At 51.2% G+C, this 27,500-nt stretch overlaps 1 protein-coding gene across 1 annotated transcript in view; it reads right to left on the bottom strand.

The window, feature by feature from the left end:
- LOC307088693 (receptor-type tyrosine-protein phosphatase N2-like) overlaps positions 1–27,500 on the bottom strand; it is a gene marked incomplete at both ends in the record, with an annotated part of 65,382 nt that overhangs the window by 20,689 nt on the left and 17,193 nt on the right. The window contains 9 exons of the mRNA XM_079754645.1: positions 3,761–3,825; positions 18,388–18,467; positions 20,941–21,027; positions 22,221–22,315; positions 22,424–22,624; positions 23,156–23,196; positions 23,348–23,674; positions 24,064–24,589; positions 27,250–27,500. The exon at positions 27,250–27,500 is cut by the window's right edge and continues 12 nt beyond it. Of these exons, the coding sequence (XP_079610771.1) occupies positions 3,761–3,825; positions 18,388–18,467; positions 20,941–21,027; positions 22,221–22,315; positions 22,424–22,624; positions 23,156–23,196; positions 23,348–23,674; positions 24,064–24,589; positions 27,250–27,500 (1,673 nt within the window). The remainder of the gene's footprint in view (positions 1–3,760; positions 3,826–18,387; positions 18,468–20,940; positions 21,028–22,220; positions 22,316–22,423; positions 22,625–23,155; positions 23,197–23,347; positions 23,675–24,063; positions 24,590–27,249) is intronic.

Below are 27,500 nucleotides of genomic sequence, written 5' to 3' on the forward strand. Positions count from 1 at the left end.
AAAGGAAAAGGCTCAAAGGCCGCCGACCCCCAGCAGAGCAGGTCGTCTTGACCTTTCACCTCCACATCTGGACTCTCAGATCAACATCTGGGCCCTTGACCAAGCCCCTGCCCTGACCTGCTACGTACAGACTTTGTGTAGGATGTAAACATGTAGGAAACATATATGTAAGGTGTTTTAACACAACATTTAAAATCATAGCAGAATAACGCACGCACGCACGTGCTAGTTAGACTTAGTGTTTAGTTAGACTGTGTTTAGTTCGATTGTGTTCAGTTAGACTGTTTAGTTAGACTGTCTTCAGTAAGATGGTGTTTAGTAAGGCTGTGTTTAGGAAGACTGTGTTAAGTTAGACTGAGTTTAGTAAGGCTGTGGTTAGTAAGACTGTGTTCAGTTAGACTGTTTAGTTAGACTGTGTTCAGTAAGACTGTGTTTAGTTAGACTGTGTTTAGCTATATTGTGTTAAGTTAGACTGTGTTTAGTAAGGCTGTGGTTAGTAAGACTGTGTTCAGTTAGACTGTTTAGTTAGACTCTTCAGTTAGACTGTGTTTAGTAAGGCTATGGTTAGTAAGACTGTGTTCAGTTAGACTGTGTTTAGTAAGGCTGTGGTTAGTAAGACTGTGTTCAGTTAGACTGTGTTCAGTGAGGTAAGCGTTGCAGGTTAAACCCTGATTAGCTCCCAGCCCTGTGAGCGCGGGGATGAGACTGTGGTCATCTATCTATCCGGATCCTGATATTGGTGATTATTGATTGGTGTCCCTCCCCTCCTGTGTTGACATTTGCTTATCCCTCATCTCCTGCTATTGACTTTCCTTCCCCCAAACGTCTCCCTCAGCTCCTCCTCAGTAAAAACCCTGAAGACTTAATCACACCACACCACACACCAGTCCCAATCACCTCCACCTCCAAACCCACACCCCACACACTATACCAGACCCAACCACCTCCAACCCTATCCCCAAAACACCACAACACAACGCACACAACCCAACACACACGACACCAGAACACGGCACCTCCACCTCTATCCCCAAAACACAACACACCACAATGCTACGGCACAGCACCTCAGCACAACAACACAAAATACACCACAACCCAACACACTGCACACACAAGCCACAACATATGGTGTGATGCACAACACACCATACCGTACCAACGCAACACACCACACCACCACAACATACCACCAGAACCCCCCCGTCCCCAGGGGCCCCCGGTGTTGCGCTCTGTTCCTCTACTCAGACTCAGGGCTCCTTCTGACGCCTCAATCTCCCAGCGCTGGGCAGGCGCTGGTATGAAATGAGAAACGCTGAAACCCATTCCAGCGTCTGCACGCCCTCTCTCTCCTCTGTCTAGGCTCGCGCTCCCTGCGGATGCGTCTGATCAGTATCTTTATAATAATATACTACAGATAATAACACAGTACGTATAATAATATATAACGCACGGTTACAATAAGACCAAGAGGGAAGAGGGGGATTAGTCCGCTAATACTCCACTCTCTATTTACAGAACATGCAACACCACAGTCAAGCACAGACAGATGGACAGACAGACAGACAGACAGACAGACAGACAGACTGACAGCCAGACAGAGACAGACAGCCAGACCGAGACAGTCAGACACAGACAGACAACACAGACAGACGGACACAGACAGACGGACACAGACATATGACACAGACAGATGGACACAGACAGTCAGACACAGACAGTCAGACATTTCCTGAGGAGGAACATAGCCCCCCTGCTCTCCTTCCTCTCTCTCTCCTCCTCCTCATGTTCCCGCTGCTGTCTTCTCTCTCTCTCCTCCTCCTCCTCCTCTCTCTCCTCCTCCTCCTCCTCCAGTGGAGAAGCTATGATTGCAGCTAATTATCTACTAATGGGCCTGATGTGACAGACACAGCCGCTAAACACAGGAGGAGAACGAGAGAGAGAGCGAGAGCGAGAGAGAGAGAGAGAGACAGAAGAGAGAGGTAAAGAGAGAGGTAAAGAGAGAGAGCGAGAGAGAGAGGTAAAGAGAGAGCGAGAGAGAGAGAGAGAGAGGTAAAGAGAGAGAGAGAGAGAGAGTGACAGAACACAGCGGCAATAACAGAAAAAAAAACAAGAAGGATGAGGTAAATGAGGGGATGTTAAAAGAGCAGAGGAGGAGAGTAGGAGGGGAGGAAGGGGGAGAGAGAGGGAGAGGGGAGAGGTGATGGCATCCAGTCTCTAACGCAGCGACTCTGCTGTTGCCCGTAGCAACCGCTGTCATGTCACATGCCGTCCGTTTAGTGCGGCGAGACAGAAGGAGTGCAAGAGAGAGAGGTAGAGGAACAGAGAGAGAGAGAGATACAGAGAGAGAGGGAGAAAGAGAGAGAGAGGGCGAAAGAGATACAGAGAGAGAGAGAGAGACAGAGACAGAGAGAGAGAGAGACAGAGAGAGAGAGAGAGCAAGAGAGAGAGGCAGATAGAGAGACAGCGAAAGAGAGGTAGAGAGACAGAGAGGTAGAGAGACAGGTAGAGAGATATACAGAGACAGAGAGAGCGAGGTAGAGGCGAAGAGGCAGACCACATCAATAGAGCGCTGATTACAACCCCACCTCTGAGGAATGAATATTTATCAGGCCCTCTCTTTCAACTGAACCGTCACAAGTATTATCTGGCTGTCCTCTTTCATATCCCTGTCCTCCTCCTCCTCCTCCTCTACCTCCTCCTCCTCCTCCTCACGGACACCCCCGCCGCCCACATAGACACGCCACTCCACATAATGTGGTTACTGAGCTGCGCCGGCCGCTGATTAACACTTAGCCGATGCGTGGAGGAGACGCGCGCGCCATGTGTTTTGTTGTCGGTTATTTACCATGGAGACAACAGCGCACGCCGGCGGGCCGTGAATATGGATGCAGATATCAAAGAGAGCGGCTTTCTATGGCCCTCGTCTGGAGAGGAGGACTCAGACCGCAGGTGCACCTCACATGCCAAGACACTGGAAAGACACGCCAAGATCAGTGGTTGTGAGGGATCACACGCTTGGATCCCAATCACACGTTAAGATCACTGGCTGACTGAGAGAAATCACACACTGAGATCACTGGCTGAGAGAAATCATAACCTAAGATCGCTGGCTGAGAGAAATCATAACCTAAGATCGCTGGCTGAGAGAAATCACACGCTGAGATCACTGGCTGAGAGAAATCATAACCTAAGATCGCTGGCTGAGAGAAATCATACGCTAAGATCACTGGCTGTCTGAAAGAAATCACACGCTGAGATCAGTGGCTGTGAGAAATCCCAACCTGAGATCATTGGCTGAGAGAAATCCCAACCTAAGATCATTGGCTGAGAGATATCACACGCCAAGATCATTGGCTGAGGAAAATCACATGCTAATATCACTGGCTGAGAAAGATCACATAAATCTTAAATTAGATCATAGGGCAAAGAACCTGCTGAAATTAAACACCAAAACCACAGTGTTATCATATGCACTGAAATCAGTTCTAAATCTCAATCACATGCTGAATAAGTCCTAATTCACACTGACATGAAATTGCTTAAATCAATTGTTTAAAGTGCCAGTAAAAAAATATATATGTATTTTTTTAAAAGTCTTAGTCTGTGTACAACTCCTCAGATCACAAACTGAAGTCACAGTTGAATCACAGAGCAAAATCATATGCCTAAATCATACTTTTAAATTACATTTAAGCCAACCACACACACACACGCGCACGCGCACACGCACACACACACGAGTATAAACGAGACTCACATCACTGACTCCGGCCTCCAGGATCGTCAGACCAGCCTCCTTCCCCAGCTGCTGCTTCTCCTGCACTGTAACACAACCACACACAAACACACACACACACCCCCACCCACACACACACACACACACACACAGTTAGGAGTCTTATTCAAAGGAGCGTCTTAGATCAACATTTAGCATAGACTACCCCCAGCTGTGAGTTTGTGTGTTGTTTTTGTGTGTCTGTGAATGGTGTGTGTGTGTGTGTCTGTGAATGGTGTGTGTGTTTGTGTGTCTGTGAATGGTGTGTGTGTGTGTTTGTGAATGGTGTGTATGTGTGTGTGTGTCTGTGAATGATGTGTGTGTTTGTGTGTCAGTGAATGGTGTGTGTGTGTGTTGGTTTTGTGTGTCCTTGAATGGTGTGTATGTGTGCGTATCTGTGAAAGGTGTGTGTCTGTGTGTGTATGTCTGTGTGTGTGTGTGTGTGTGTGTGTGTGTGTGTGTGTGTGTGTGTGTGTGTGTGTGTGTGTGTGTGTGTGTGTGTGTGTGTGTGTGTGTGTGTGTGTGAATGGTGTGTGTGTCTATGAACAGTGCGTGTGTGTGCGTGTACAGGTATATAAGGGCATTCTGGTATTCAGCTTTGGTTTCCAGAAAAGATCAATCAACACATGAACGCATCGGAAACCATTAACACAACATAGAATATATACGTTTAGATTTTGGTTTTCATAGGAATTTCTTCACACATGCATCATTGACCCAACACAACAGCTGTAATGTGCGGGTGGTTCAGTCAGATAACATGAATGAACGTCTACAGTCAACCGCGTGTGTTTACTGTGGAGTCTGGTTGGGGTCCTTGCCCGCGGACGACGCCGCGTCTGTTATAATGTATGTACGAACGGGACGTATCGCCGTGGCAACGGGAGAGCAGGATGCGGAGGAGAAGGCGATCAGAGGAGCGCTCGCTAATTTCCTGTAATTATCCGGGCGCTTTGTTCCCGCCGAGATGAATCCTGCGACGCGACGACCTCATCAGATATCGCCGACACCGCTTTGTTTAGGAGACGCATTCTCATGCAAATCAAAGACGCAACACTCAACTATGGCACTTCCCTCCGCGCCGCCGCGCTAACTCCAGCAGCGGCGTTCAGACAGGACGACGGACAACCTTTGTTAGCTTTGATGGCAAAATGTATGCTGAGATACATAACCACGGCTAGCACTGATAGCCACACTAACACTGGAAAACACACAACCACGGCTAGCACTGATAGAGACACTTACACTGGAAAACACACAACCACGGCTAGCACTGATAGAGACACAAGTGTCTCTATCAGTGCTAGCCGTGGTTGTGTAAGTTTCCAGTGTAAGTTTACACTGGAAAACACACAACCGTTGTTAGCTTTGATAGCAACGTTCACACTGGGAAACACAACCGTGTTAGCTTTGATAGCAACGTTTACACCCAGATACACAACCACGGCTAGCAGTGATAGCCACACTTACACTGGAAAACGCACAACCGCTGTCAGCTTTGATAGCAACGTTTACCCCCAGAAACAAAACCGCAGCTAGCTCTGATTATAACCTTCACACTGGAAAAAACACACAACCGTTGTTATAGACACAAAAACCCAGAATCACAACCACAGCTAGCACTGATAACTACATTCACACTGGAAAAAAACACACAACGGCTGTGAGCATTGATAGCAACATTCACATAAAAAAAAAAAAAACACGGCTAGCTTTGATAGCAACATTTATGCTCAACAACACAAAAGAATGGGTCCCTTAATAGAACAAATGACAGAGGGAAAATAATAAGTGGTTGGGATTGAATGGAGTTTGTTAGCATTTGAATACGCGCGTTTTAAAGCCTGTGTCTCCACATCAAGGCTATGCTAATGAGGGAGCTAGCTGTGCGCCGGCCCTTTAATTAGTCTTTTAATCTTTCTCCCAGTCCTGCTCCACGCTGACGAAGCTAGCTGTAGGACACTCAGGTGTTTTAAACAACATCTGAAAAACATCTCAGAGAGACAGATAGAGAGGGTGAGAGGGGGGGGGGGAGGGAGAGAGAGATGAGGAGACTAGAGAGAGAGGGAGGGTGGAGAAAAAGAGGGAGAAATATAGAGAGAAAGAGAGAGGGGGGGGGAGAAAATTGAGGAGAACTAGAGATAGTGAGGGAGAGAGAGACACCTAGGACAACTTTAGACAGACGACGAAAGGTGATTGGCTCTGGATGAGAGGTGGGAGGAGCTTGTTTCTAAGCAAGGTTCCGTTCCGAAGAAGGCCTCGTATGATTGGTCGAGCTGAAGGTTAGGGGCAGGGTAATTAGTGTGGGTGTGTTGGTGTGTTGAAAGGTCACATATCGTTTTAGTCCTAATGAGGACCCCCACAGCCCGGGAGCCCCCTGAGTCAAAGATTAGATCAACCTACACACACAGACACAAACACACCGACACAGACACACAAACATACACACACACCTAGAAACATGCACTCACACACACACCCACACACTGTATTTACTTTTGTCAACAAAACTGTAAACATATGCATATAATCGCGAGACAACTTCCATCTCTGCTCCTCTCCTCTTTGAACCCCCCTCACTCATTCTCTCACTCTATCCTCTCGCTCTCCTCTCACTCTCTCTCACTCTTCTTTTCCTTATCTCTAGATCTCAATCCCCTCCACTGTCTCTCTCTCCTCTCCACTCACTCTCTCTCTCTCTCTGCTCTCTCTCCTCCCTCCCTCTCTTCCCTCCCCAACCCCCTCTCTCTCTCTCCTTCTCTCACATCCCCTCCCTCCTCTCTCTCCCCTCCTATCTCCCCTCTTCTCTCTCGCCTCCTCTCCCTCCCTTCCTCTCTCTCTCTCTCCCCTCCTCCCCTCCCTCCTCTCTCACCCCCCCTCCCTCCTCTCCCTCCCTTCCTCTCTCTCTCTCCCCTCTCTCCCCCTCTGTGACTAAAGTGTTTATTGCGGAGGAGGAAGAGCTTATCAAGGAGACATCACGGCCATATTAAAGCTGCCACTCAGAGGATGTCTGGCTGGGAGATATTATACACAGTGGGGGGGGGGGGGGGGGGGGAGAGGTTGGGAAGGATGAGAGAGGAGGGTGAGGAGAAGGGGGAGACAGAGAGCAGGAGAGTAGGAGGAAGAAAAAGAGATGCAAAGGAGTATTCAGATGGCTACAAATATAGAAAATGTAATAGAGAGAGAGAGAGAGAGAGAGAGAGAGAGAGAGAGAGCAGGAGGGAGATAGAGAGGTGTTATATTAGAGCAGCTACAGCTATCAGCCTGTGTGTGAAGCGACCAGCTTGGGGTGAGACATGCCGGACATGTTATCTGACTCCGCTGCTAATCTCATCTCCAGGTATATGTCCACATGTCACCGCGGGAGGATATTACTCTCCTTCATATCTCCCCTCTCACGACCCCCCCGGCCAGGGTCACATGCTGCGGGCAGCCAATGAGGGAGAGCGTAGTGTGGGGGGGGGTGTTCAGCAGCCAGCGACCCATCTCTCTGACAGCGCTAGAATCACATACTCCCTAATGAGTAACCTCGACAAGCACCGACCAATCAGAGTCCAGCAAGGCTACACTGTCTGCCCGGCTGAATCTAAATGTGCACCCACACACACACACTCAGACGCACACACACGCACGCACGGACACGCAGACAGAGAGCTTGTTAATGAATTGATTGGCTGAACTGACACTGTGTGTAGAAAGGGTTTCACTTTGATCAAAGCTGACACCGATTCTACATGGTCGCTAGGAGACAGGAGACTGAGGAAGGGGACAAGAGGCAAAGGAAGGAGACAGGAGACAGCAGTGACTTAAAGGAGGGGAGGTGTGTAGGGCGATGACACCCCGACCATGTGATGTGAATCACATCCGACAGGTTTAGTGACACTGCGTCTGATTGGCTAAACTCTGCCGCTGGTTTCCTAGACAGCTGCTGTGGTGGTTACAGGTTTAACACACACACAGACGTACACGTACACACGCACACGTGCACACACACACGCACAAATTCACACACACTCCCATAAACACACACACACACACACACTCACGCACACTCACACAAACAAAAAGAAACATACAAACACACACACACGTGCACGCGCAAACACTCACGCACACTCACATAAACAGAAAGAAACATACACAAACACACACACACATGCTCATAAACACACACACACTCCCATAAACACAAATACTCACACTCTAACAGTACATACACACACTTCCTTGGCACCGCATCTCATGCACAGTTCCGTTGATTTAGGCATGACTAGCCGATAGCCGAGGCCAGATTAAATGATGTGTTGGTGTGGACATCCTGCTCAGAACACTGCCTGCTCGCACCACATTTACATCAACACGCCGAGCGATATGTGTACATGTTCCTATCGTATACACACTTTCACCTCCCTCTTTTCTGACGGTCAATAATACACAGAAAGCATGTCCTGTTAGGGTTAGGGTTATATTTCAAAGTACATTCCCTCCGCTACCGATGAGAAAGTTTCTCGTTTTCTATCGAATGTTCTGAAAGAGTGGGTCAGTAGGTCTGTCTGTCTGTCTGTCTGTCTGTCCTTCCCGGTGGCGGAGCGGAGACCCTGTCACCCCTCCCGCCTGCTGTGGGGGTGGAGGAGAGGAGCGACGCTGTGTGTGAGGTCTCAAGACACCTTCATCTCTTATCTCAGAGAGAGATGGATACAGAGAGCAGGAGATTCACTCCATATGGAGACGATACAGGGGACTGGTGGACAGGCTGAGAGAGAGAGAGAGAGAGAGGGAGAGAGAGGGAGAGAGGCTGCGAGATAGAGAGAGGCTGCGAGAGAGAGAGAGGGAGAGAGAGGGAGAGAGGCTGCGAGATAGAGAGAGGCTGCGAGAGAGAGAGAGAGAGAGAGAGAGAGAGAGAGAGAGAGAGAGAGGCTGCGAGAGAGAGAGGCTGCGAGAGAGAGAGGCTGCGAGAGAGAGAGGCTGCGAGAGAGAGAGAGAGGCTGCGAGAGAGAGAGAGAGGCTGCGAGAGAGAGAGAGAGAGAGAGAGAGAGAGAGAGAGAGAGAGAGAGAGAGAGAGAGAGAGAGAGAGAGAGAGATTGAGGCAGCGAGAGAGAGAGAGGCCAGAGTGTCTATTTGAAGAGATCAATCCGTCACAGACCAGGTGAGCTGAGCCAGGTTCTCCTAGAGAACCGGTCTGTCTCTAATGGTCTGTCATTTGTCCCCTAGGGCTCTGTCTCCTATCAGTCTGTCTCCTCTTGGGCTCTGCCTCCTAGCACTCTGTCTCCTGGGGCTCTGCCTCCTAGTGGCTCCCAGGGGTCTGCCTCCTTGCACCTCCCAGCAGGTGGTCTCCTGGCCGGGAGGGTCCGAGGTGTGAAAGGCAGCGGGTCGCTGGTGTGGGGAGTGTCAGGTCGGTCGTGTGAAGGATGATTTCAGAGCGGACAACACGCGGGGAACCAAATGTGACCTCATTACCGCGGATTGGTTACGACTGTCATCAGACATCATCAACACCATCACTCAGGGCGAGGGAGGGAGGGGGGGAACGGGGGAGAGGAGGGGAGGAGGGGAGGAGGGGCACAGGGGTTGTCCTGACAATTATCAACTGGATGTTGAGTTAAAGAGACAATCTGAAGACACACATCATCAATCAATCACCTCCTGAATCCATGAGGCATTGAGGACTGTAACATAAACCTGCAGCATCCAAGTCCATCTGTATCTACACACTAGACCAGCACATAGTCTGTACCCAACACCCAGCATGTACCAGCACATAGCCTGTACCTTACAACCTGCTTGTACTCAACATGTAACAGCAAATAGACTGTACCCCGCAGATACTCAACATGTAGTCTGTACCCATTGTCCGGGTTTTTTTATTCTCATTTTGAATGCTGTTGAATGGATGACCTCACCTACATGTAATAGTCAAGTCTCCTTTTATAAATTAGAAGTGCTTATTATTATAATTCAGCCTAATAGGTGTTTTAAATTGCATTTCATATTACGGGGAAATATTGCAATCTCCCCAAAAAATCTCAAAATAGCAATGAACTTTATCCAATTTTTGTATTTAAATTGAGTGTTTAATATTTAAAACAGCGGTCCTGGCTTTATTTCCCCCTGCGTTTGAAGTCCGAGCCGTCGACTGGCTGTCACAGTGTGGCAACCATTTTCACTTTAGGAGGGAAAACACAGGAAACACAAAATGGCTGCCGACCTGGGCTTACAAACAGGAGTACAAAGAAGACAATTTAATCATAACACCAGCCTGAGAAGCCACATTGGAGGGAGATTTGTTCAGGATTCCTTTTGATTTGTTCCTTTCATAACGTTCTGTATGCCTCTCAGTCCTGCTAAACATTCCTCCCCTGCCAATCGTCTCCAGCAGCCTATAGCACGTCTTTGCTCTCTACAGACGTCAGCCCTCTCCCCCAGAGAGAGGATCAGATAGCGTGTGTCTCCCCAATTACGCTCCATCGGGCTGGGCTCCAAGGGACCAGCTGGAGAGGTGGGTGGAGGTGATCCTGCAGGTGTCAAAATGGGAGGCAGTACGCGACGCAGAGCGCGGCGGCGCAGCGTTTAGCATGCTGCCCACGTCACCGGTGCGGGGCTTTACTTAGGACTGCGTCAGGAGGAGGACTGTGATTAGGGTTATTATGAGGAAGAAGGGAGCTGGCAGCTGGGTCTATTGTAGCGTCGCACAGAGGTGTGCCGACCACCTCGTCTCTGGTGGGTCGTCCTCCCCGAAGGTCTGCTCCCCTGCTCCAGCTCGGCAGGAACCACAACAACTAGAACCTAGAACCTAGAAGCTAACAACCTCCTCCGTACAACCTAACCTTTACAACTTTCTCCTTCATGCTAGATCGTAGAAGATAACAACCTTCTCCTTCGAACCTAGCCCTTAGAACCTCCTCCTTAAAACCTAACCCTTACGACCTCCTCTTTAGAACCTAACCCTTACTACTTTCTCCTCTGTAGAACCTAGAACCTAACAACCTCCCCCTTAGAACCTCACCTTTATAACCTCTTCATGAGAGCCTAACCCTTAATACCTTCTCCTCGTAGATCCTAACGACCCCCTCATTAGCAGGGTACACCACAAAACCGTTTAGTGTTTTGTGTGAAACACCAAATGTTTCATTGAAGTGTTAAAGACATCTGGTTGCGTGCCAATGTGTCCGTTAATGTCAGAACGTTCCGGCAGGTAAAAGACACACAGGGTTACCTCCGCCAGCCGACCAATGGGGAGGCGGCTCATCCCGAGGCGTGTTAACGAGAGCAGATTGGTTGAGAGCAGACCTTGGCGCCGGCGCCGGCGGTGGCGACACAGCTCGTCTCCTGCTCATTTAGCCGTCTGATTACCGGGAAGAGCTCGTCCCCGTCGCCACGGTTACCCCTCTGATTACAGACCTGTCACCACGACAACAGCCCTTTAAGTGGCTGAGTTGTGGACAGCAGTGGTGGGTTCAAATCCCCGAGGTCCACCTGTCTCACCCGACGGAGCGACCTGTCTAACCTTTCGGTGTGACCTGTCAAACCCCTTCCGGTGTGCCCTGTCCAACCTACCGGTGGGACCTGTCTAACCCCTAACTTTGTGACCTGTCTAACCTAACTGTGTGACCTGTCTAACCTACCTCCTTGATCTGTCTAACCCCTACCTTTAAGACCTGTCTAACCTACCAGTGTGACATGTCTAACCTACCGGTGGGACCTGTCTAGCCCCTACCTGTTAGGCTAATGAAGGCTAATGAAGTGTGAATGCATACAAAAAGCCATCAGTGGAAGGAAACACAAGGTGCTAAACTTGTGTTCCCTTCAGAGGAGCAGGAGGAGAGACCGCTCTAATGAGATCTCCCAGACTAGTGGCAGTTCTGCTCCTACTGGTCAGGTCTTGGGGGGCCGGGTGCTTCAGGGAGGTTCATGCTGTGAGCGAGAAGGAGAGCGGGGGGGGGGGGGGGGGAAGAGAGAGAGAGGAGGGAGGGGAGGAGGCGAGAGAGAGAGGAAGGGAGGGAGAGGAGGCGAGAGAGAAGAGGGGAGAGAGAGGAGGGAGGGGATGTGAGAGAGAAGGAGAGAGAGAGGGGGTTGGGGAGGGAAGAGAGGGGGGGGGGTTTAAGTGACAGCATTCTCCACTTTTGAACGGAGGGAGGGAGAATGGCGTGGAGAATGTTAATAGAGGGAGCAGTGGGGGGTCCAGACGAAATACAAGGAGAAACAAAATACAAAAACCGAGGCGCGATATTGACAAAAACATAGCATCAAAAAGAGAGAGACAGATGGAGAGAGAGAGAGAGAGAGACAAGAAGGGAGAGAGACGGCAAGACAGATAGAGAGTGAGAGACAGATGGAGAGAGGGAGAAAGTTTGGGACAAAAGAGAGAGAGGTGAAGGAGACGGACGAGTTTTAAGAGAGGAGGAGGAAGGGGAGAGGAGGAGGAGGAGGAGGAGGAGGAAGAGGAGATGAGGAGGAGGAAGGTTTCCAGGTAGTGTTCGACTCTGTCTTGAAGGTCAGAAGGCTACTGTTTCAACTACCAGGTGTTGATGTAACACCTCCCGCCCTCCTCCTCCCCCTCCCCTCCTCTGGGAGGGGGACCAGCAGTGGGGGAGGCTGTTGTGAGCGCTAAAGCCTTCCCCCTCCGCCCGTCCTCACACGGGGCCTGAGCAGGTAATTGGACGCGGAGTGCGACCGGCGCCAGACGGCTCCTCCACCCCCCGAGAGCAACGCCATTACGCCGCCGCCGCCGCTTCCCCGGAAGCGGCCCGCCCTAACCACGACCCGCTGCTGCTCTGCATTCTGGGTAACACGGCGCCCTTGTGTTCCAGTGTCGTAATTAAAAGCCGCCCCCAGGGACCGGCGGGGGCCCGACGTGTCCCAGCGTCTCAGGGGCCGCCCCGTCCTTCAGCGCACGCAAGGACAGAGCGTCACTCAGCGGCGCCGAGCCTCAGTCAGTCAGCGGAGGAGGAACCTGACGGCGAGCGTCCCTTTAAGAGGGGGGGGGCTCACATCCCTTTAAGAGATGAGTAGAGATGTCCCTTTAAGAGATGGGTTGAGACGTCCCTTTAAGAGAAGGGTTGAGACGTCCCTTTAAGAGATGGGTTGAGACGTCCCTTTAAGAGTCAGAGGCTCACGTCCCTTTAAGAGATGGGTTGAGACGTCCCTTTAAGAGACAGAGGCTCACGTCCCTTTAAGAGACGGGTTGAGAGGGGGAGGCTCACGTCCCTTTAAGAGATGGGTTGAGACGTCCCTTTAAGAGACGGGTTGAGGGGGAGGCTCACGTCCCTTTAAGAGACGGGTTGAGACGTCCCTTTAAGAGACGGGTTGAGACGTCCATTTAAGAGACGGGTAGAGACGTCCCTTTAAGAGACGGGTTGAAACGTCCCTTTAAGAGATGGGTTGAAACGTCCCTTTAAGAGACGTGCTGAAATGTCCCTTTAAGAGACGGGTTGAGACGTCCCTTTAAGAGACGGGTTGAAACGTCCCTTTAAGAGACGGGTTGAAACTTCCCTTTAAGAGATGGGTTGAGAGGTCCCTTTAAGAGATGGGTTGAGAGGTCCCTTTAAGAGATGTGTGGAGACGTCCCTTTAAGAGATGGGTTGAGAGGTCCCTTTAAGAGATGCGTGGAGACGTCCCTTTAAGAGATGCGTGGAGACGTCCCTTTAAGAGATGGGTTGAGAGGGGGAGGCGCACATCCCTTTAAGAGATGCGTGGAGGAGAAACCGAACCTCCGGCTACGAGAGGAAGAGATTGAGGACCAAGAATGATGGACTGAGAGAGACGGAACTGACCAGTAAGTCTTGCCAACAATGTGTTGTTGTGTAGTGTAGCATCCATCCATCCATATATAGAGAGAGAGAGAGAGAGAGAGAGAGAGAGAGAGAGAGAGAGAGAGAGAGAGAGAGAGAGAGAGAGAGAGAGAGAGAGAGAGAGAGAGAGAGAGAGAGAGAGAGAGAGAGAGAGAGAGAGAGAGAGAGAGAGAGAGAGAGATCTTTGTAAGCTCTTTATTGAAACGGCTACGAGCTGAACCTGCATTCGGCCGCAGGTCCTCAGACATCTGGAATCCTTTTGAGGGTGTATAATATATATATATATATATATATATGATTCTACTCAGAAAGGAAGTACAAAAAGCAGGCAGAGCTTTGAAGAATGAAAGCCTAAAATGTCACCAGGCCACTTTGAAGCTTCGTCGTGCTTTGTTTCAGCTGAGACACGCGCACACACACACACACACACACACACACACACACACACACACACACACACACACAACGCACACATGCACGCACACACACACACTCAACGGACGGACGCACACAAAAACAGACACATACATAAACATACACAGACACGCACACACATAAACACAGACACGCACACACACACCAATAAGAGTTAGATAGCAAGCATGTACACACACATTAAGAGGAGGTCTCGCTCTATATATATGCCTTCCCTCTCCCACTCTCTTCTCCATCTCTCTCTAACTGTAACAGTAACAGGTGTCTCTCTCTCTCTCTCTCTCTCCCCCTCTCTCTCTTTCACATCACCATGTCTCTCTGTCTCTCGCTCTGTGTCTCTGTGGTATTGAATTTAACAAACACTAATCTATCTACTACAGAGTCCTAAATGAACTGGGAGCGAGAGACACCTGCTAATGTTACACAAAAGAGAGACAGAGAGAGACAGACAGACAGACAGACAGACAGACAGACAGACAGACAGACAGACAGACAGACAGACAGACAGACAGACAGACAGACAGACAGACAGACAGACAGACAGACAGACAGACAGAGAGAGAGAGAGCGAGCCAACGAGCAAGAGAGAGATAACAGCGTGCATGCGTTTGTGTGTCCGTGCGTCTGCGAGTGTTTTTGCGTGCGCGTGTGTGTGTGTGGTGTTGTCTGACTGCAGTAGTGCGTGTGTGCGTGCGCGGCACCGTGTGGCTGTAGTAGTGCATGTGAGTGTGTGCAGTGGGGGAGATGTGTGACGTACTGTGTGTAGAACGTGTGTGTTTAGCATGCTCAGTGGTGTGCTGAGGAAGACGGAGAGCATTCCATCATGAGTCTAACAGCCCGGCGACACGATGTTAAATAAAGAATACCCACCGCAGTGGGTGAGGATCGCTGCAAACAAACAAGCATAAATAACACACGCACACACACACTACCACGGACCCACACAGACACACATTCACAAACACAGACACACGTCCGCACACTCACACACATTCACAAACACACACACACACATTCACAAACACACACACACACACACACATTCACAAACACACACACACACACGTGTACCTACATACACACACACACACGTGTACCTACACACACACACACACACGTGTACCTACACACACACACACACACACACACGTGTACCTACGTACACACACACAGACCCACGTGCCTACAAACACACACATGCACACACACACACCCATGTACCTAAAATCACACACACCCACGTACCAACATTCACACACACCTACATACACGCGCGCACACACACACACACATTCACACACTCCTACACCCATCCACGTACCTACATACACACACACATCCCCACGCACACATTCACACACAGACCCACATACCTACATACACACACATACACACACACCTATACACACTCACTCACACACACACAGCCTAGCAATAGTCCCGCTATGGCTCTTTGTGTGCGGAGCAGGGATTACCGTCTTTGTGTCGTTTGTTTTCCAGCGGAACACAGGAGGCTCCACCCACTTCAGTACACTCGGACCTCCCAGCATGCCTTTCACCGCGGAGCCGCTCAGAAAAGATGCAGTGGCAGTACAGGGGAGGTCCTTTGTGTCGGGGTCTCTATAGAGCTCTCCCCCGACCCCTGGCCCCCCCACACTGTAAACAATATGGAGGTAGGGCCCGTGACGTCAGCCCCGCTTCACACGGGAGATGGAGGGTCCACCCAATGACGCCATTGTTCCCCTGTTTTTGGGCCACCGGCAGTGGAAATCAATCCATATTTGGCACATTTAGACCGGGACATGAATGACCACCTCGTTGTCCTCCGCGGCCCAGAAACCTTTCATATTCACCGGCTACCGCCCGGCCGTGTGCAGAACGACACGCAGCGACCAAGGACGCCAGCGCCCATCTGCGCTCGGCAAAAAGAGTCCTCGACGGCCGCAGATAAAATAGGCGAGGCGAGATGAAATGCCCACAAAGGCGGCGGCGGCGGCGGCGGCGGCAGCAGCACAGCCGGTGGTCTGCGGACCGCCACCAGGAGCCAGCCCAGCCAGAGACATCACTCGGCTTGAAGCGGAGGAGATCGGTCACGATGGCTCCGTGTGGAACAGAGCTGCCGTTGGCCCGTGTGTATCAAACTGCCTACGATGCGTGAAGTAGGCCGATTCCAAGCGTATGAAATGTCCCTCAAACAAATGTCTCCCCGTTTGATTGCTGAGCTTGATTTGTTCCTCGTCCTGGATGTTAGTGTGTTGGTTCTGTGTGCATGGGGGATAATGTCTCTTAAACACGGTAAGCCCAACAGGCTACATCGCGTGACTTATAGTTCTGAGAGTAACTGATAGACGTGTGACCTGATAAAACACAGATACTTCATCTTCCAAATGTAAGACGCTTGATCAAACTGATGTCTGTCAGATTAAAGTCGATGTTGTCCATGCAAAGCAAAAATAAAAAAAAGGAGCCAACAAACTACGAGATATCTCAGAACAGCACTTGCAAATAAAGGGAAAGTAAATGCATCAAAAGAATGAGGAACCCGCACCACGGTCCTGGCTGGCTGGGGGGGGGTCGCACTCGTCTGCCCTCGAGGGTAGAGCACACTTCTTCCTATTTTCTTAGAATGGTTTCAGGTCATTCTGCTCCAACCACCATGAACCACCTAAAGACCGTTAGAGCAACTACATGCTAGTCTCCAGTGAACCCCCTAGAGGCTGTTAGAGGAAGTGCATTATCTACATGCACGTTTCTACATGCTAGTCTCTGCATGCTAATCTGCACATGCATGTCTCTACAGTGAACACCCTAGAGGCCGTTAGAGGTACTGCATGCTAGTCGGCCATTACCGGGGTGTAAATAGATACAAGGTCAATGCTAAGACACCAATAGACGCAAATATTCAGGCAGTGCGGCTCAAACCTAAAGGACGTTAGAGGAACTACACGCTAGCCCCTAGTGACCCCCCTAAAGGCCACTAGAGGAACTGCATGCTAGTCTCTTAGACCTAATTTAAATTCTATGCTTGTGAAAGAAAATGACCGAACTATAGAACTATAGATGACAGAAGGACACCACGACAGATGGACAGAATTCCAGAACGACAAAAGGACGATCTGCAGGCGTCAGCCAAACATCCAGCTTATAAATTCACCGGAAGGACGTGGCATCACTCATACACACGGACGCGAAGGGGACAAAGGTCACCCAGGATTAGCCAGGGCCCCGCTGCGTCGACCTATCCCAGCCTCCCGTCTGGGCGGGGGGGGGCGGGGGCAGGGTCCCACCGGAGGGGGAGGGGCAGCTGTGTGTTTAAGTCGACGGCATGAAATCTAAACTTCCACATTCTGGTCTGTTAGCGAGAGACGAGGCTGTCGCACCTTCTCCCCCCAGGGGGGCTGAGCGCCTTGAATACACCGACACGCCGTTTCCTTGGGAGCCCCCCTGTGGTGAGCGCGGGGGGGGGGGGGGGGGGGGGGGGGGGGGGGTGCTTCATAATTGATCAGCCAGGTCAGGTGACGAGGGTGTCGACTTAACATTTGCTCTGACATTTCAGACTCCTTCCACCCTCATTAACCCCCACCACACGACGCCACCTCATCAAAGAAGGGAGGACGAGAGACGGGGGAGACAGAAAGAGAGAGGGAGAGGGAGAAATAGCGCGAAAGAGGGAATGGGAGAAACAGGGCAAGAGATAGAGCTTAAGAGGGAGAGAGAGAGAGTGAGTGATTGAGATCGCCAGCGAGAGCGAGAGCGAGAGAGAGAGAGAGAGAGAGAGAGAGAGCGCGAGATAATGTGTGAGATCGAGAGCGATAGAGAGAATGAGAAAGAGAACGAGAGAGAATGTGAGAGAAAGAGACGGAGAGAGAGCTAGAGGGGGGTAGAGCGAGAGAGATAAAGAGAGAGAGAGCCAGAGAGAGAGAGATGGAGAGGAGAAAAAAGGAAGAGCCGAATGAGACAGCTCTTAACCAATAGCGACTCAGATGATATCTGAAGGTATTGACAGTCTCACACTGCACCTCAAAGTCATTTCCGCCAAAACACTCATTTCCCCCATCGCTCACACACACACGCGCGCTTGTTGCAGACGTTGAATTCAGAATACAATATATCCCCTGTCGCATATAACTATGAGTGAGTGTGGCTTTCTATATATATTTGTGTATGTGTGTGTATGATAGTGTGTGCCCGTGTGTCCCTGCTAGATGCACCAGGTCTGATGTAGTGTGTGTGTGTCTGTGTGTGAGTGTTAGTGTGTGAGTGTATATGTGTGTGTGTGTGTGTGTGTGTGTGTGTGTGTGTGTGTGTGTGTGTGTGTGTGTGTGTGTGTGTGTGTGTGTGTGTGTGTGTGTGTGTGTGTGTGTTTGTGTGTGTGTGTGTGTGTACCTGCTTGCTGCACCAGGTCGGCTGTAGAGATGTTCTCTGGGTTTGGTCCCAATCTGAAGGTCAGAGCCGGCCCCAACACACTGAAACACACACACAAAGAGATTAGGCACTTATACATAAACACACATAAAAAACAATGCAACCAACATACCCTGAAACACTCAAACACTCTCTGTACCACACACACACACACACAAAACACAAACAAACACAGACACATATCCTTCACACACACAAACACACACACAACAGAGAAACACCAATACAACTTCACAATCTTAACAAACAAATACATATAAGCACACACACAAAAACACAGCAACACACAGGTATACACAAGGTCTGTTTCCCCCAGAGAGCGAGTGCGTGTGGGCCTGTGTGTGTGTGTGTGTGTGTGTGTGTGTGTGTGTGTGTGTGTGTGTGTGTGTGTGTGTGTGTGTGTGTGTGTGTGTGTGTGTGTGTGTGTGTGTGTGTGTGTGTGTCTGATGCTGGTTTGGTTTGAGGTAAATGTCAATATTTCCGCAGCTCCCCCTCATGTGACCGCCCATAGCTCATCCACCCCCCCCCTCCACACATCAAACTGACCTGTTGGTGTGTGTGTGTGTGTGTGTGTGTGTGTGTGTGTGTGTGTGTGTGTGTGTGTGTGTGTGTGTGTGTGTGTCTGTGTGGTATGGGGGGAGGGGGATGCTACCAGACTAGCGCTATAGGAGAGCGGCTTTCAGGTCGCTATGCTATCAGCTAGCCGTCACGCTGTGTTTCTCTCTGTTATCTGTTTTGAGCTCTTAGAACACTACTAGTCGTTTATATCACTAATAGTGGTCTATAACTCTACTAGTGGTCTTTAACTCTACTAGTGGGCTACTAGTGGTCTTTAACTGTACTAGTGGTCTTTAACCCTACAAGTGGTCTTTAACTCTACTAGTGGTCTTTAACTCTACTAGAGGTCTACTAGTGGTCTATAACTCTACTAGAGGTCTACTAGTGGTCTTTAACTCTACTAGTGGTCTATAACTCAACTAGTGGTCTACTAGTGGTTTATAACTCTACTAGTGGTCTATAACTCTACTAGAGGTCTACTAGTGGTCTATAACTCTACTAGTGGTCTATAACTCTACTAGAGGTCTACTAGTGGTCTTTAACTCTACTAGTGGTCTATAACTCAACTAGTGGTCTACTAGTGGTTTATAACTCTACTAGTGGTCTATAACTCTACTAGTGGTCTACTAGTGGTCTATAACTCTACTAGAGGTCTCCTAGTGGTCTATAACTCTACTAGTGGTCTATAACTCTACTAGAGGTCTACTAGTGGTCTATAACTCTACTAGTGGTCTATAACTCTACTAGAGGTCTACTAGTGGTCTATAACTCTACTAGAGGTCTACTAGTGGTCTATAACTCTACTAGTTGTCTAGTAGAATGAGTAATACGTGATCACCTGCTAACATCAACGGCTAACAACGGCTAACCCGGCTAGAACCGGTGTTGCTAATAATAACCAGCAGCAGGTAGGCTATCCTGCTGCTGTGCTGGGCTGCGCGGCCGCGCATGTGTGACGTCATTCCCCGCTCTGAGCGGAAACACAAGCCGCTCCGGAGGAGAGGAGAGCGGCTTCTCGATGACTCAAGAGTCCCGCTCCTCCTCCTCCTCCTCCTCCTCCTCCTCCTCCCCTCGGGGCGAGCGAGGAGGAGGCGTGGGCGGCGGCGCCGTGTCTCCTCCGTCCTCCACCGCTGCGGGAGGAGGAGTGATTCAAGGGGGGTGGGTCACTGCGTGGGCCACGCCCCCAGGAGCAGCCGACTCCTGGGGAAAGAGATCGCCTTCCTCATCGCCTTCCTCCTCGTCTTCCTACGCCGTCTGCCGCTAAACCCGGAGCGCCGCCGCCGCCGCCACCGCGCCGGAACCGCGGAGCGAGGACTCGAGGTTCAAGGACTTGCCCCCCCCCCTCCTCGCCTCCACATGCTACCGCTGCTGGCACTCGCTCTCTCTCACACCCCCTCCCTCTCGCTCTCTCTGTTTCTGTGTCTCTCTCTCTATCTCGCTCTTTGTAGTTCTGTGGCTCTCTCTCTTTCTCGCACCCCCTCTCTCTGGCTCTCTCCCGCTCACTCTATTTCTGTGTGTGTGTGTCTCTCTCTCTCTCTCTCTCTCTGTTTGTAGTCCTGTCTCTCTCTAGCTCTCTCTCTCTCTCTCTCTATGGTTCTGTCTCTCTCTAGCTCTCTCTCTCTCTCTATAGTTCTGTCTCTCTCTAGCTCTCTCTCTCCCTCTGTAGTTCTCTCTCTCTCTCAATAGTTCTGTCTCTCTCTAGCGCTCTTTCTCTGTAGTTTTCTCTCTCTCTATATATATATATATTTTTCTCTCTCTCTATTTTTCTCTCTCTCTCTCTATTTTCTCTCTCTCTCTCCCTCTCTCTCTCTCCCTCTCTCTCTATCTCTATCTCTATATTTTCTCTCTCTCTATTTTCTGTCTCTACGCTGAACTGTTCCTGACAACAGTAACTAGTCTAGCACCATCACTAGTGTGTGAGTGTGAGTGTGTCTGCGAGCGTGTGTGTGGACCTACGTCAGCTGGGTGAGGTCTGAGGTGTGTAGGTGGAGTTTCTCCATCAGACGCTTCATCAGATCCGAGCCACGGCGCGTCGACAGAGAGCTGGGGAGAGAGAGTACTACCTTATACATACTGCAGAAGTACTACCTCAAATGTATTGTAGTATTATGTTAGTATACATACTGTCGATGTATTACTACAAATGTACTGTAGTACTGTGTTATTATACATACTGTAGAAGTAAAACCTCAAATGTATTGTAGCGGTAGATTAGTATGCATACTGTAGAAGTACTACTACAAATGTACTGTAGTACTACGTTATTATACATACTGTAGAAGTACTACCACTAATGTACTGTAGTACTACGTAATTATACATACTGTAGAAGTACTACTACAAATGTATTGTAGTACTACATACTAAAATTTACTATACAATACTCTATAGTACTACATGTATACATGCTGTAGTACTACTACCGCTCATGTACTGCATACTGTATATACTATCTTTACTATACTATTCTATAAATACTTACTTTACAATGGAAATACATACAGCCCATAGACACTGTGCAAATACCTATTTTATACAGAGCCGCTCATGCCAATAGGCTATCAAACACACACACATGCAGGCACACACACACACACACACACACACACACACACACACACACACAGGCACACACACCAGGCAATAGGGGAGCAGGTGTCTTTTTTTTTAACCAATGAAACAAACAAGGAGGTGCAAATGGAACCTGCAAAAGGTGTAATGACTCTCTCTCTCTCTCTCTCTCCCTCTCTCGCTATGTCTCTCTCTCTCTCCCTCTCTCACTCCTGCTATCTCTATTTCCATCTTGCTCTCTCCCCCTCGTTCTCTCTCTCCCGAACCATGTTTGTCTTTCTGTCTCACTCTGTCTGTCTCTCTCCATATCTCACTCACACGAACCCCCCCCCAACACACACATACAAACACACCCACACACATTCATACAAATCTCCATGCCTCCTCTCTGTCCACGCCGCTAGACACTCCTGCACAATCCTGATGTTCACACTCCTCATGTGAACACTCCTCACGTGCACTCTCCTCACATGCACTCTCCAGCCGTGCACACCCCTGACGTGCACACCCCTCACATGAACACTCCTGACGTGCACTCTCCTCACATGCACACTCCTCACATGCACGCTCCTCACGTGCACACCCCTGACGTGCACACCCCTGACGTGCACACCCCTGACACGCACGCTCCTCACGTGCACACCCCTGCCGTGCACGCCACTCACTCTGAGTCGGTGATAATGTAGCCAAAGTGGCGGTCTTTGCCCCGGCTGGAGAACTCCTTCACCCCCACGTGCAGAAGCTCCGCCTTCATCTTCATCTTCTGGGGCGGCTCCTCCCCCTCCTTCCCTCTTCCTGCTCCTCCTCCTCCTCCCTGGGGGACCTCCTCCTCCACCCGCGGCCCCCCAGGTCCCCCAACCACCACCACCTGCTTCCCCGCGGCGGGGCCCAGCCGCGCCCGGGGAAGGGCGGGCGGGGGGGCTCCGTGGGTCAGGGTGGTCTGGCTGTGGACGTTCTCTAGACCCACCGTCCTCTGGGGGCCCCCCAGAGGCCCCCGGCCCCCCTGCTGGGCTGCGCCGAAGGGCTCCCTGTCCAGGTGGTGGAGCAGCTTGGAGAGGAAGAGCGCGTGCTGCAGACGGTGACGATGATGAAGATCGGTTTAGTACCGGGACACCTTTCACACAATGAGGTCGTTCATGTCACACGATGAGGAGGTCATTCACGTCACACACTGAGATCATTCATGTCACACGATGAGGTCATTCATGTCACACGATGAGGTCATTCATGTCGCACGATGAGGTCATTCATGTCGCACGATGAGGTCATTCATGTCGCACGATGAGGTCATTCATGCCACATGATTGAGGTCATGATGAGATCATTCATGTCACACGATGAGGTCATTCATGTCGCACGATGAGGTCATTCATGTCGCACGATGAGGTCATTCATGTCACATGATTGAGGTCATGGTGAGGTCGTTCAGGTCACATCATGATGAGCTTATTCATGTCACACACTGAGATCATTCATGTTGCACGATGAGGTCATTCATGTCACATGATTGAGGTCATGATGAGGTCATTCATGTCACACGACGAAGTCATTCATGTGTGAACAGGAGGATTCAGGTGAATAAGGAGAAATTTTGAATCACCTTGTTGTCCGGATCTGCGTTTGACATGGATATCTGTTGGCCTGAGAGGAGACAGGAAGTAGAATTCATGCGTTAAACCAACTTCCGTTACATTGTGAAGACACACGTTGATAATACCGTCATCCGACTGACACATCTCTAGGAGTATGGAGAGGCTAACAGCTGTGATAAGTGCAGTGTCTCCTTCTGTACCTTGCTGGTTTCCTCGCTGCCCACCAGCCAAGTCCAGACTCTGGTCCTGGTGCAGACCGGACTCCATCTTCACGGGAACCAGCGGAAGTCTATTTCCACCCGGACCCCCCCTGGAGCCCTGGGACCCCGGGGCCACACGGTCTCCGGCTCCTGGTCCTGGTCCTGGTCCTGGTCCGGGGGGGTTTGCTGACTCCAGGGCTGTGAATAGGTCTGCCAGTGGGCTCTGGTGGTCCGGACCCTGGTGGTCCAGATGATGGTTCAGTAGGGTCTCCATGTTGAAGCCCCCTGGTTGGACCAGCTTGCTCATCAACTTGTGGAGGTACTGGTCTGGACAGAGGGGTGGAGGTGGAGCCACTGTCAGTTTCATAGTTTCATAGTTCAACCATTATTGATCCATGATACATCCAGACATTCATCCTTCCGCCAGTCATCCTAAATGCGTTATGCTTTATTCGTCATTATCCATCAATCCATCATCCATTCCTAAATTCATCAGCCATGCATCCATCAGTCCTTCATCCATCATCCAGCCATCAATCCATCATCTATGCATCCATCATCCAACCATCATCCAAACCATCATCCAGCCATCATCTATCCATCCATCATCCAACCACCAATCCACCATACATCCATCATTCATTCATCCCTCACCCATTAACCCATCGCTCATTCATCTATCTGCCAGTCATCACCCATCCATCCATGGTCCTTACCATCCACCCCGCCGAGCGACTCCTTCCCCTTCAGCCTGTTGGAGGAGGTCTTCAGCAGCACCTTGTCCAGGCTGGGTCTGGACGCTGTTCTGGAGCCCTCCTCAACCCCAGAGGGCCGAGACTCCTGGGGCTCCTGGAGCTCCTGCCAGATGTTCCCCAGGTACTGGAGCCTCCCCTTGGGGAGATGCTGCCTCCCTCCACCCCCACCTGGGGGGTCCACATGGGGGGCAGCGATCCCCGCCAGAAGGCTCTCCAGGTGGCCCGACAGTGGGCTGTTCCTCCCGGAGCTCTGGACAGAGCTCTGGACGGAGCTCTGGACGGAGGTGGGAAGAGAGTTCTGGAGGGGGGGGGGCAGGTAGGCGTGGCTGGGCTGGCCCGGCCCGCTGTTGGTGAACACCTTGGTGCGCGGGGGGTTCCCCTTCCCGTCCTGGTGGCTGTAGAGGGTGGTGGTCCTCCAGCCGGGCGGGGGTCTCTGACTCTTCCGCCCGGCGTCAACGCCAACGTCTGAGAACCCGTCGGGTGAGTTCTGGAACAGAACGGCATCAGGGTTACTCCGCGGCCCGGTTAAAGAGACTCCCTGGATCAGACAGTTCAGAGAACCTAACCTCGTCTGGTTAGGATGGAACTTGGTATAGTTCAACCTTCAGGGATGTTCATATTACTCTACTCTACTACTCTAGTACTGATGCTCCTGAAGAAGCCACAATACTTCAGTATCTTCCTCTTTTGCATGTTTTGTCATGACTCATGACTAAACCAATCATGCCATTCACACCAGACACAAACACTGAGTTAAATACCCCTTTCATGGATCGGTTCTGTGGTTCTGTCTCAAGGTAAGGATCAGGTCTGTGGTTCTTTGTGGAGATCAGGATGGGTTCTGTGATGAGTTCTGAATGGTTCCTGAGGTTCTAAGTGAGTCCTGCTTCAACCCTGAGGTTCTGAGATGAGTCCTGCTGGGTTCTGAGGGGTTCTGAGGGGTTCTGAGATGAGTCCTGCTGGGTTCTGAGGGGTTCTGAGATGAGTCCTGCTGGGTTCTGAGTGGTTCTTAGGGGTTCTGTGGGGTTCTGCGGTGAGTCCTGGCTGGCCCCTGTGGTTCTGAGATGAGTTCTGGGGGGTTCTGAGGGGTTCTGAGGGGTTCTGAGATGAGTCCTGCTGGGTTCTGAGTGGTTCTTAGGGGTTATGTGGGGTTCTGCGGTGAGTCCTGGCTGGCCCCTGTGGTTCTGAGATGAGTTCTGGGGGGTTCTGAGGGGTTCTGAGGGGTTCTGGGGTGGCGTCGTGTCCAACAGGAACCTCCTCCCCTCAGCAGAGAGGGACCGCTGACCCGCACTGAACTGGCCGGCCGCGGCCCGCGCCACATCAAACACCTCCGCACCTCCTGGAAATTACTTTATGGAAATGGCGGGGTCGGCCGCTGTCACTCAGAGCCCGGTGTGTGTGTGTGTGTGTCCTCTGCCAGCAGACGCGGCCGCGCAGCGCACCATCAGCCAGGGGCATGGGGAGAGGTCCCAGAACTCAAATCATCTCACATTTAGCCAGACGACTCCACCATGAAATATGCATGGAGCCATCGAACTGAGACAACCTGCAGGCCTGATCTCCCGGTGTCATCAGAATATTAATTATAAAACACCCCCCTACTTAATGCCGCGTAATGTGATTTAGCCGACGCTTATCCGGAGAGACTGACAGTGAGGATCCGGAGGAGCATCTGGTTAAGGAGCAGGGGAGGTGAGGAGGCCTCCTGCAGGTGGACTGAGGATGGTCGGGTCTGGAGCCAGAACCCCCGGAGCGGAGTCAAGCACCTGAACCACCGTACCACCCTGGCCCCCCAGGTGGAGGCCCTACAGTCTGCCCCCCCCCGGGACTCTCTGAGGGCCCAGTAGACCCACCTGAAGAGTGAGAGGACCTCCTTCAGTTTGGCAAACATCCGACCCAACAGAGGGTCGGATGTTTGCCAGAGCTCCTGAACCTCCTGGTCAGCAAGACTTAACATCAGGCCCAGTACACACATCCTCATCCTGCTGGTTAGCAAGACTCAACATCCAACCAGCAAATGGAGTGGAGCACTAGCAATAAGCAGTATTTATGTAACACCTTTTAAAGCGAGTGCTACAAAGTGCTTTGCATAATACAAGACACACACACACACACACACACACCGTAAAACAGGTGAACACGCCGCTCCGTGAAACAGATGTATAGAAAACCCTGTTCTGGGTCATTAGTATAAACCTGTGTGTGTGTGTGTGTACCTGCATGTGTGTGTGTGTGTGCGTATGGCGTGTGTCCATGTGTATGCATGTGCATGTGTGCGTATGTGTATATGTACCTGCGTGTGTGCGTATGCCTGGGTGCGTGTGCGAGCGCTAGTAATAAAAGGCATATGCAACTGTCATGGTCTGAAAAGCAATCTCCCCTAATGTTCCCTGCAGCGGGCGGCCCCCGGAGAGGCCCTCTCGCGGTGCGTCGCCGGGCAGCATAAAGACACAGGCACCGGGCCGGGCTCCGGAGCTCCTCGGGTCGCTAATGGTGTGCGTGCAGAGGTCTGGAGGCCGCTCCATTCAGCTCCCCTCTCTCGGCCCCAAAACATGGCCCTCAACCCTGGGGAGACACCAGCTCACAGGGCCCGGACAACCAGCGTGGAGGAGGAGGAGAGGGAGGAGGAGGGGGGAGGTGGAGGAGGAGGAGGAGGAGGAGGACAAGGAGGAGAGCGATGAGGAGGGGGATGGAGGAGAATCGGGGAGGTGGAGGAGGAGGAGGGGGAGAAGAAGGATGAGGAGGGGGGAGAGGAGGAGGAGGGGGAGGAGGAAGAAGAGGAAGAGAAGGAGCAGGAGGAGGAGAAGTAATAGGACAGGCAGGAGGAGGAGGAGGAGGAGGAGGAGGAGGAGGAGGAGGAGGAGGAGAACGATGAGGAGGGGGATGGAGGAGAAGCGGGGAGGTGGAGGAGGGGGAGGAGGAAGAAGAGGAAGAGAAGGAGCAGGAGGAGGAGAAGTAATAGGACAGGCAGGAGGAGGAGGAGGAGGAGGAGGAGGAGGGTCCGATTCCCCTAATGTCCACAGTCTCTGTGGACTAAGCATCCTAGAGCAAGATGCTCCCTTGGTTGTTCTGAGGCTGACTGGTACGTATCCTAAAGCCACTTCCTGATGGATGAGAGAGAGAGATGACTCTGTCGGTTCTCCATACCTGACTCCTGAAGCTGTCTCTCTGGACGCCATCTTGGGCCAGGAAGTCATCTTGGGACAGGAAGCCGTCTCGGGACAGGAAGCCCAGGTCCTTCAGGTAGTGCTCCAGTCTGCCGTTAAGCCCCGCCTCCACGTCATTCTGCTTCCTGTCGGCGGGGGGGCGGCGGGCGGTGAGAGCGGCCGGCCGGCGAAGCGGCACCCTGCGGAGCTTGGCCAGCTCCCTGGAGACCACCTGCTGGGTGAGGTCATCCT

Source organism: Pollachius pollachius (genome assembly GCF_949987615.1).
Source record: "Pollachius pollachius genome assembly, chromosome: 17".
Lineage (NCBI taxonomy): Eukaryota > Metazoa > Chordata > Actinopteri > Gadiformes > Gadidae > Pollachius > Pollachius pollachius.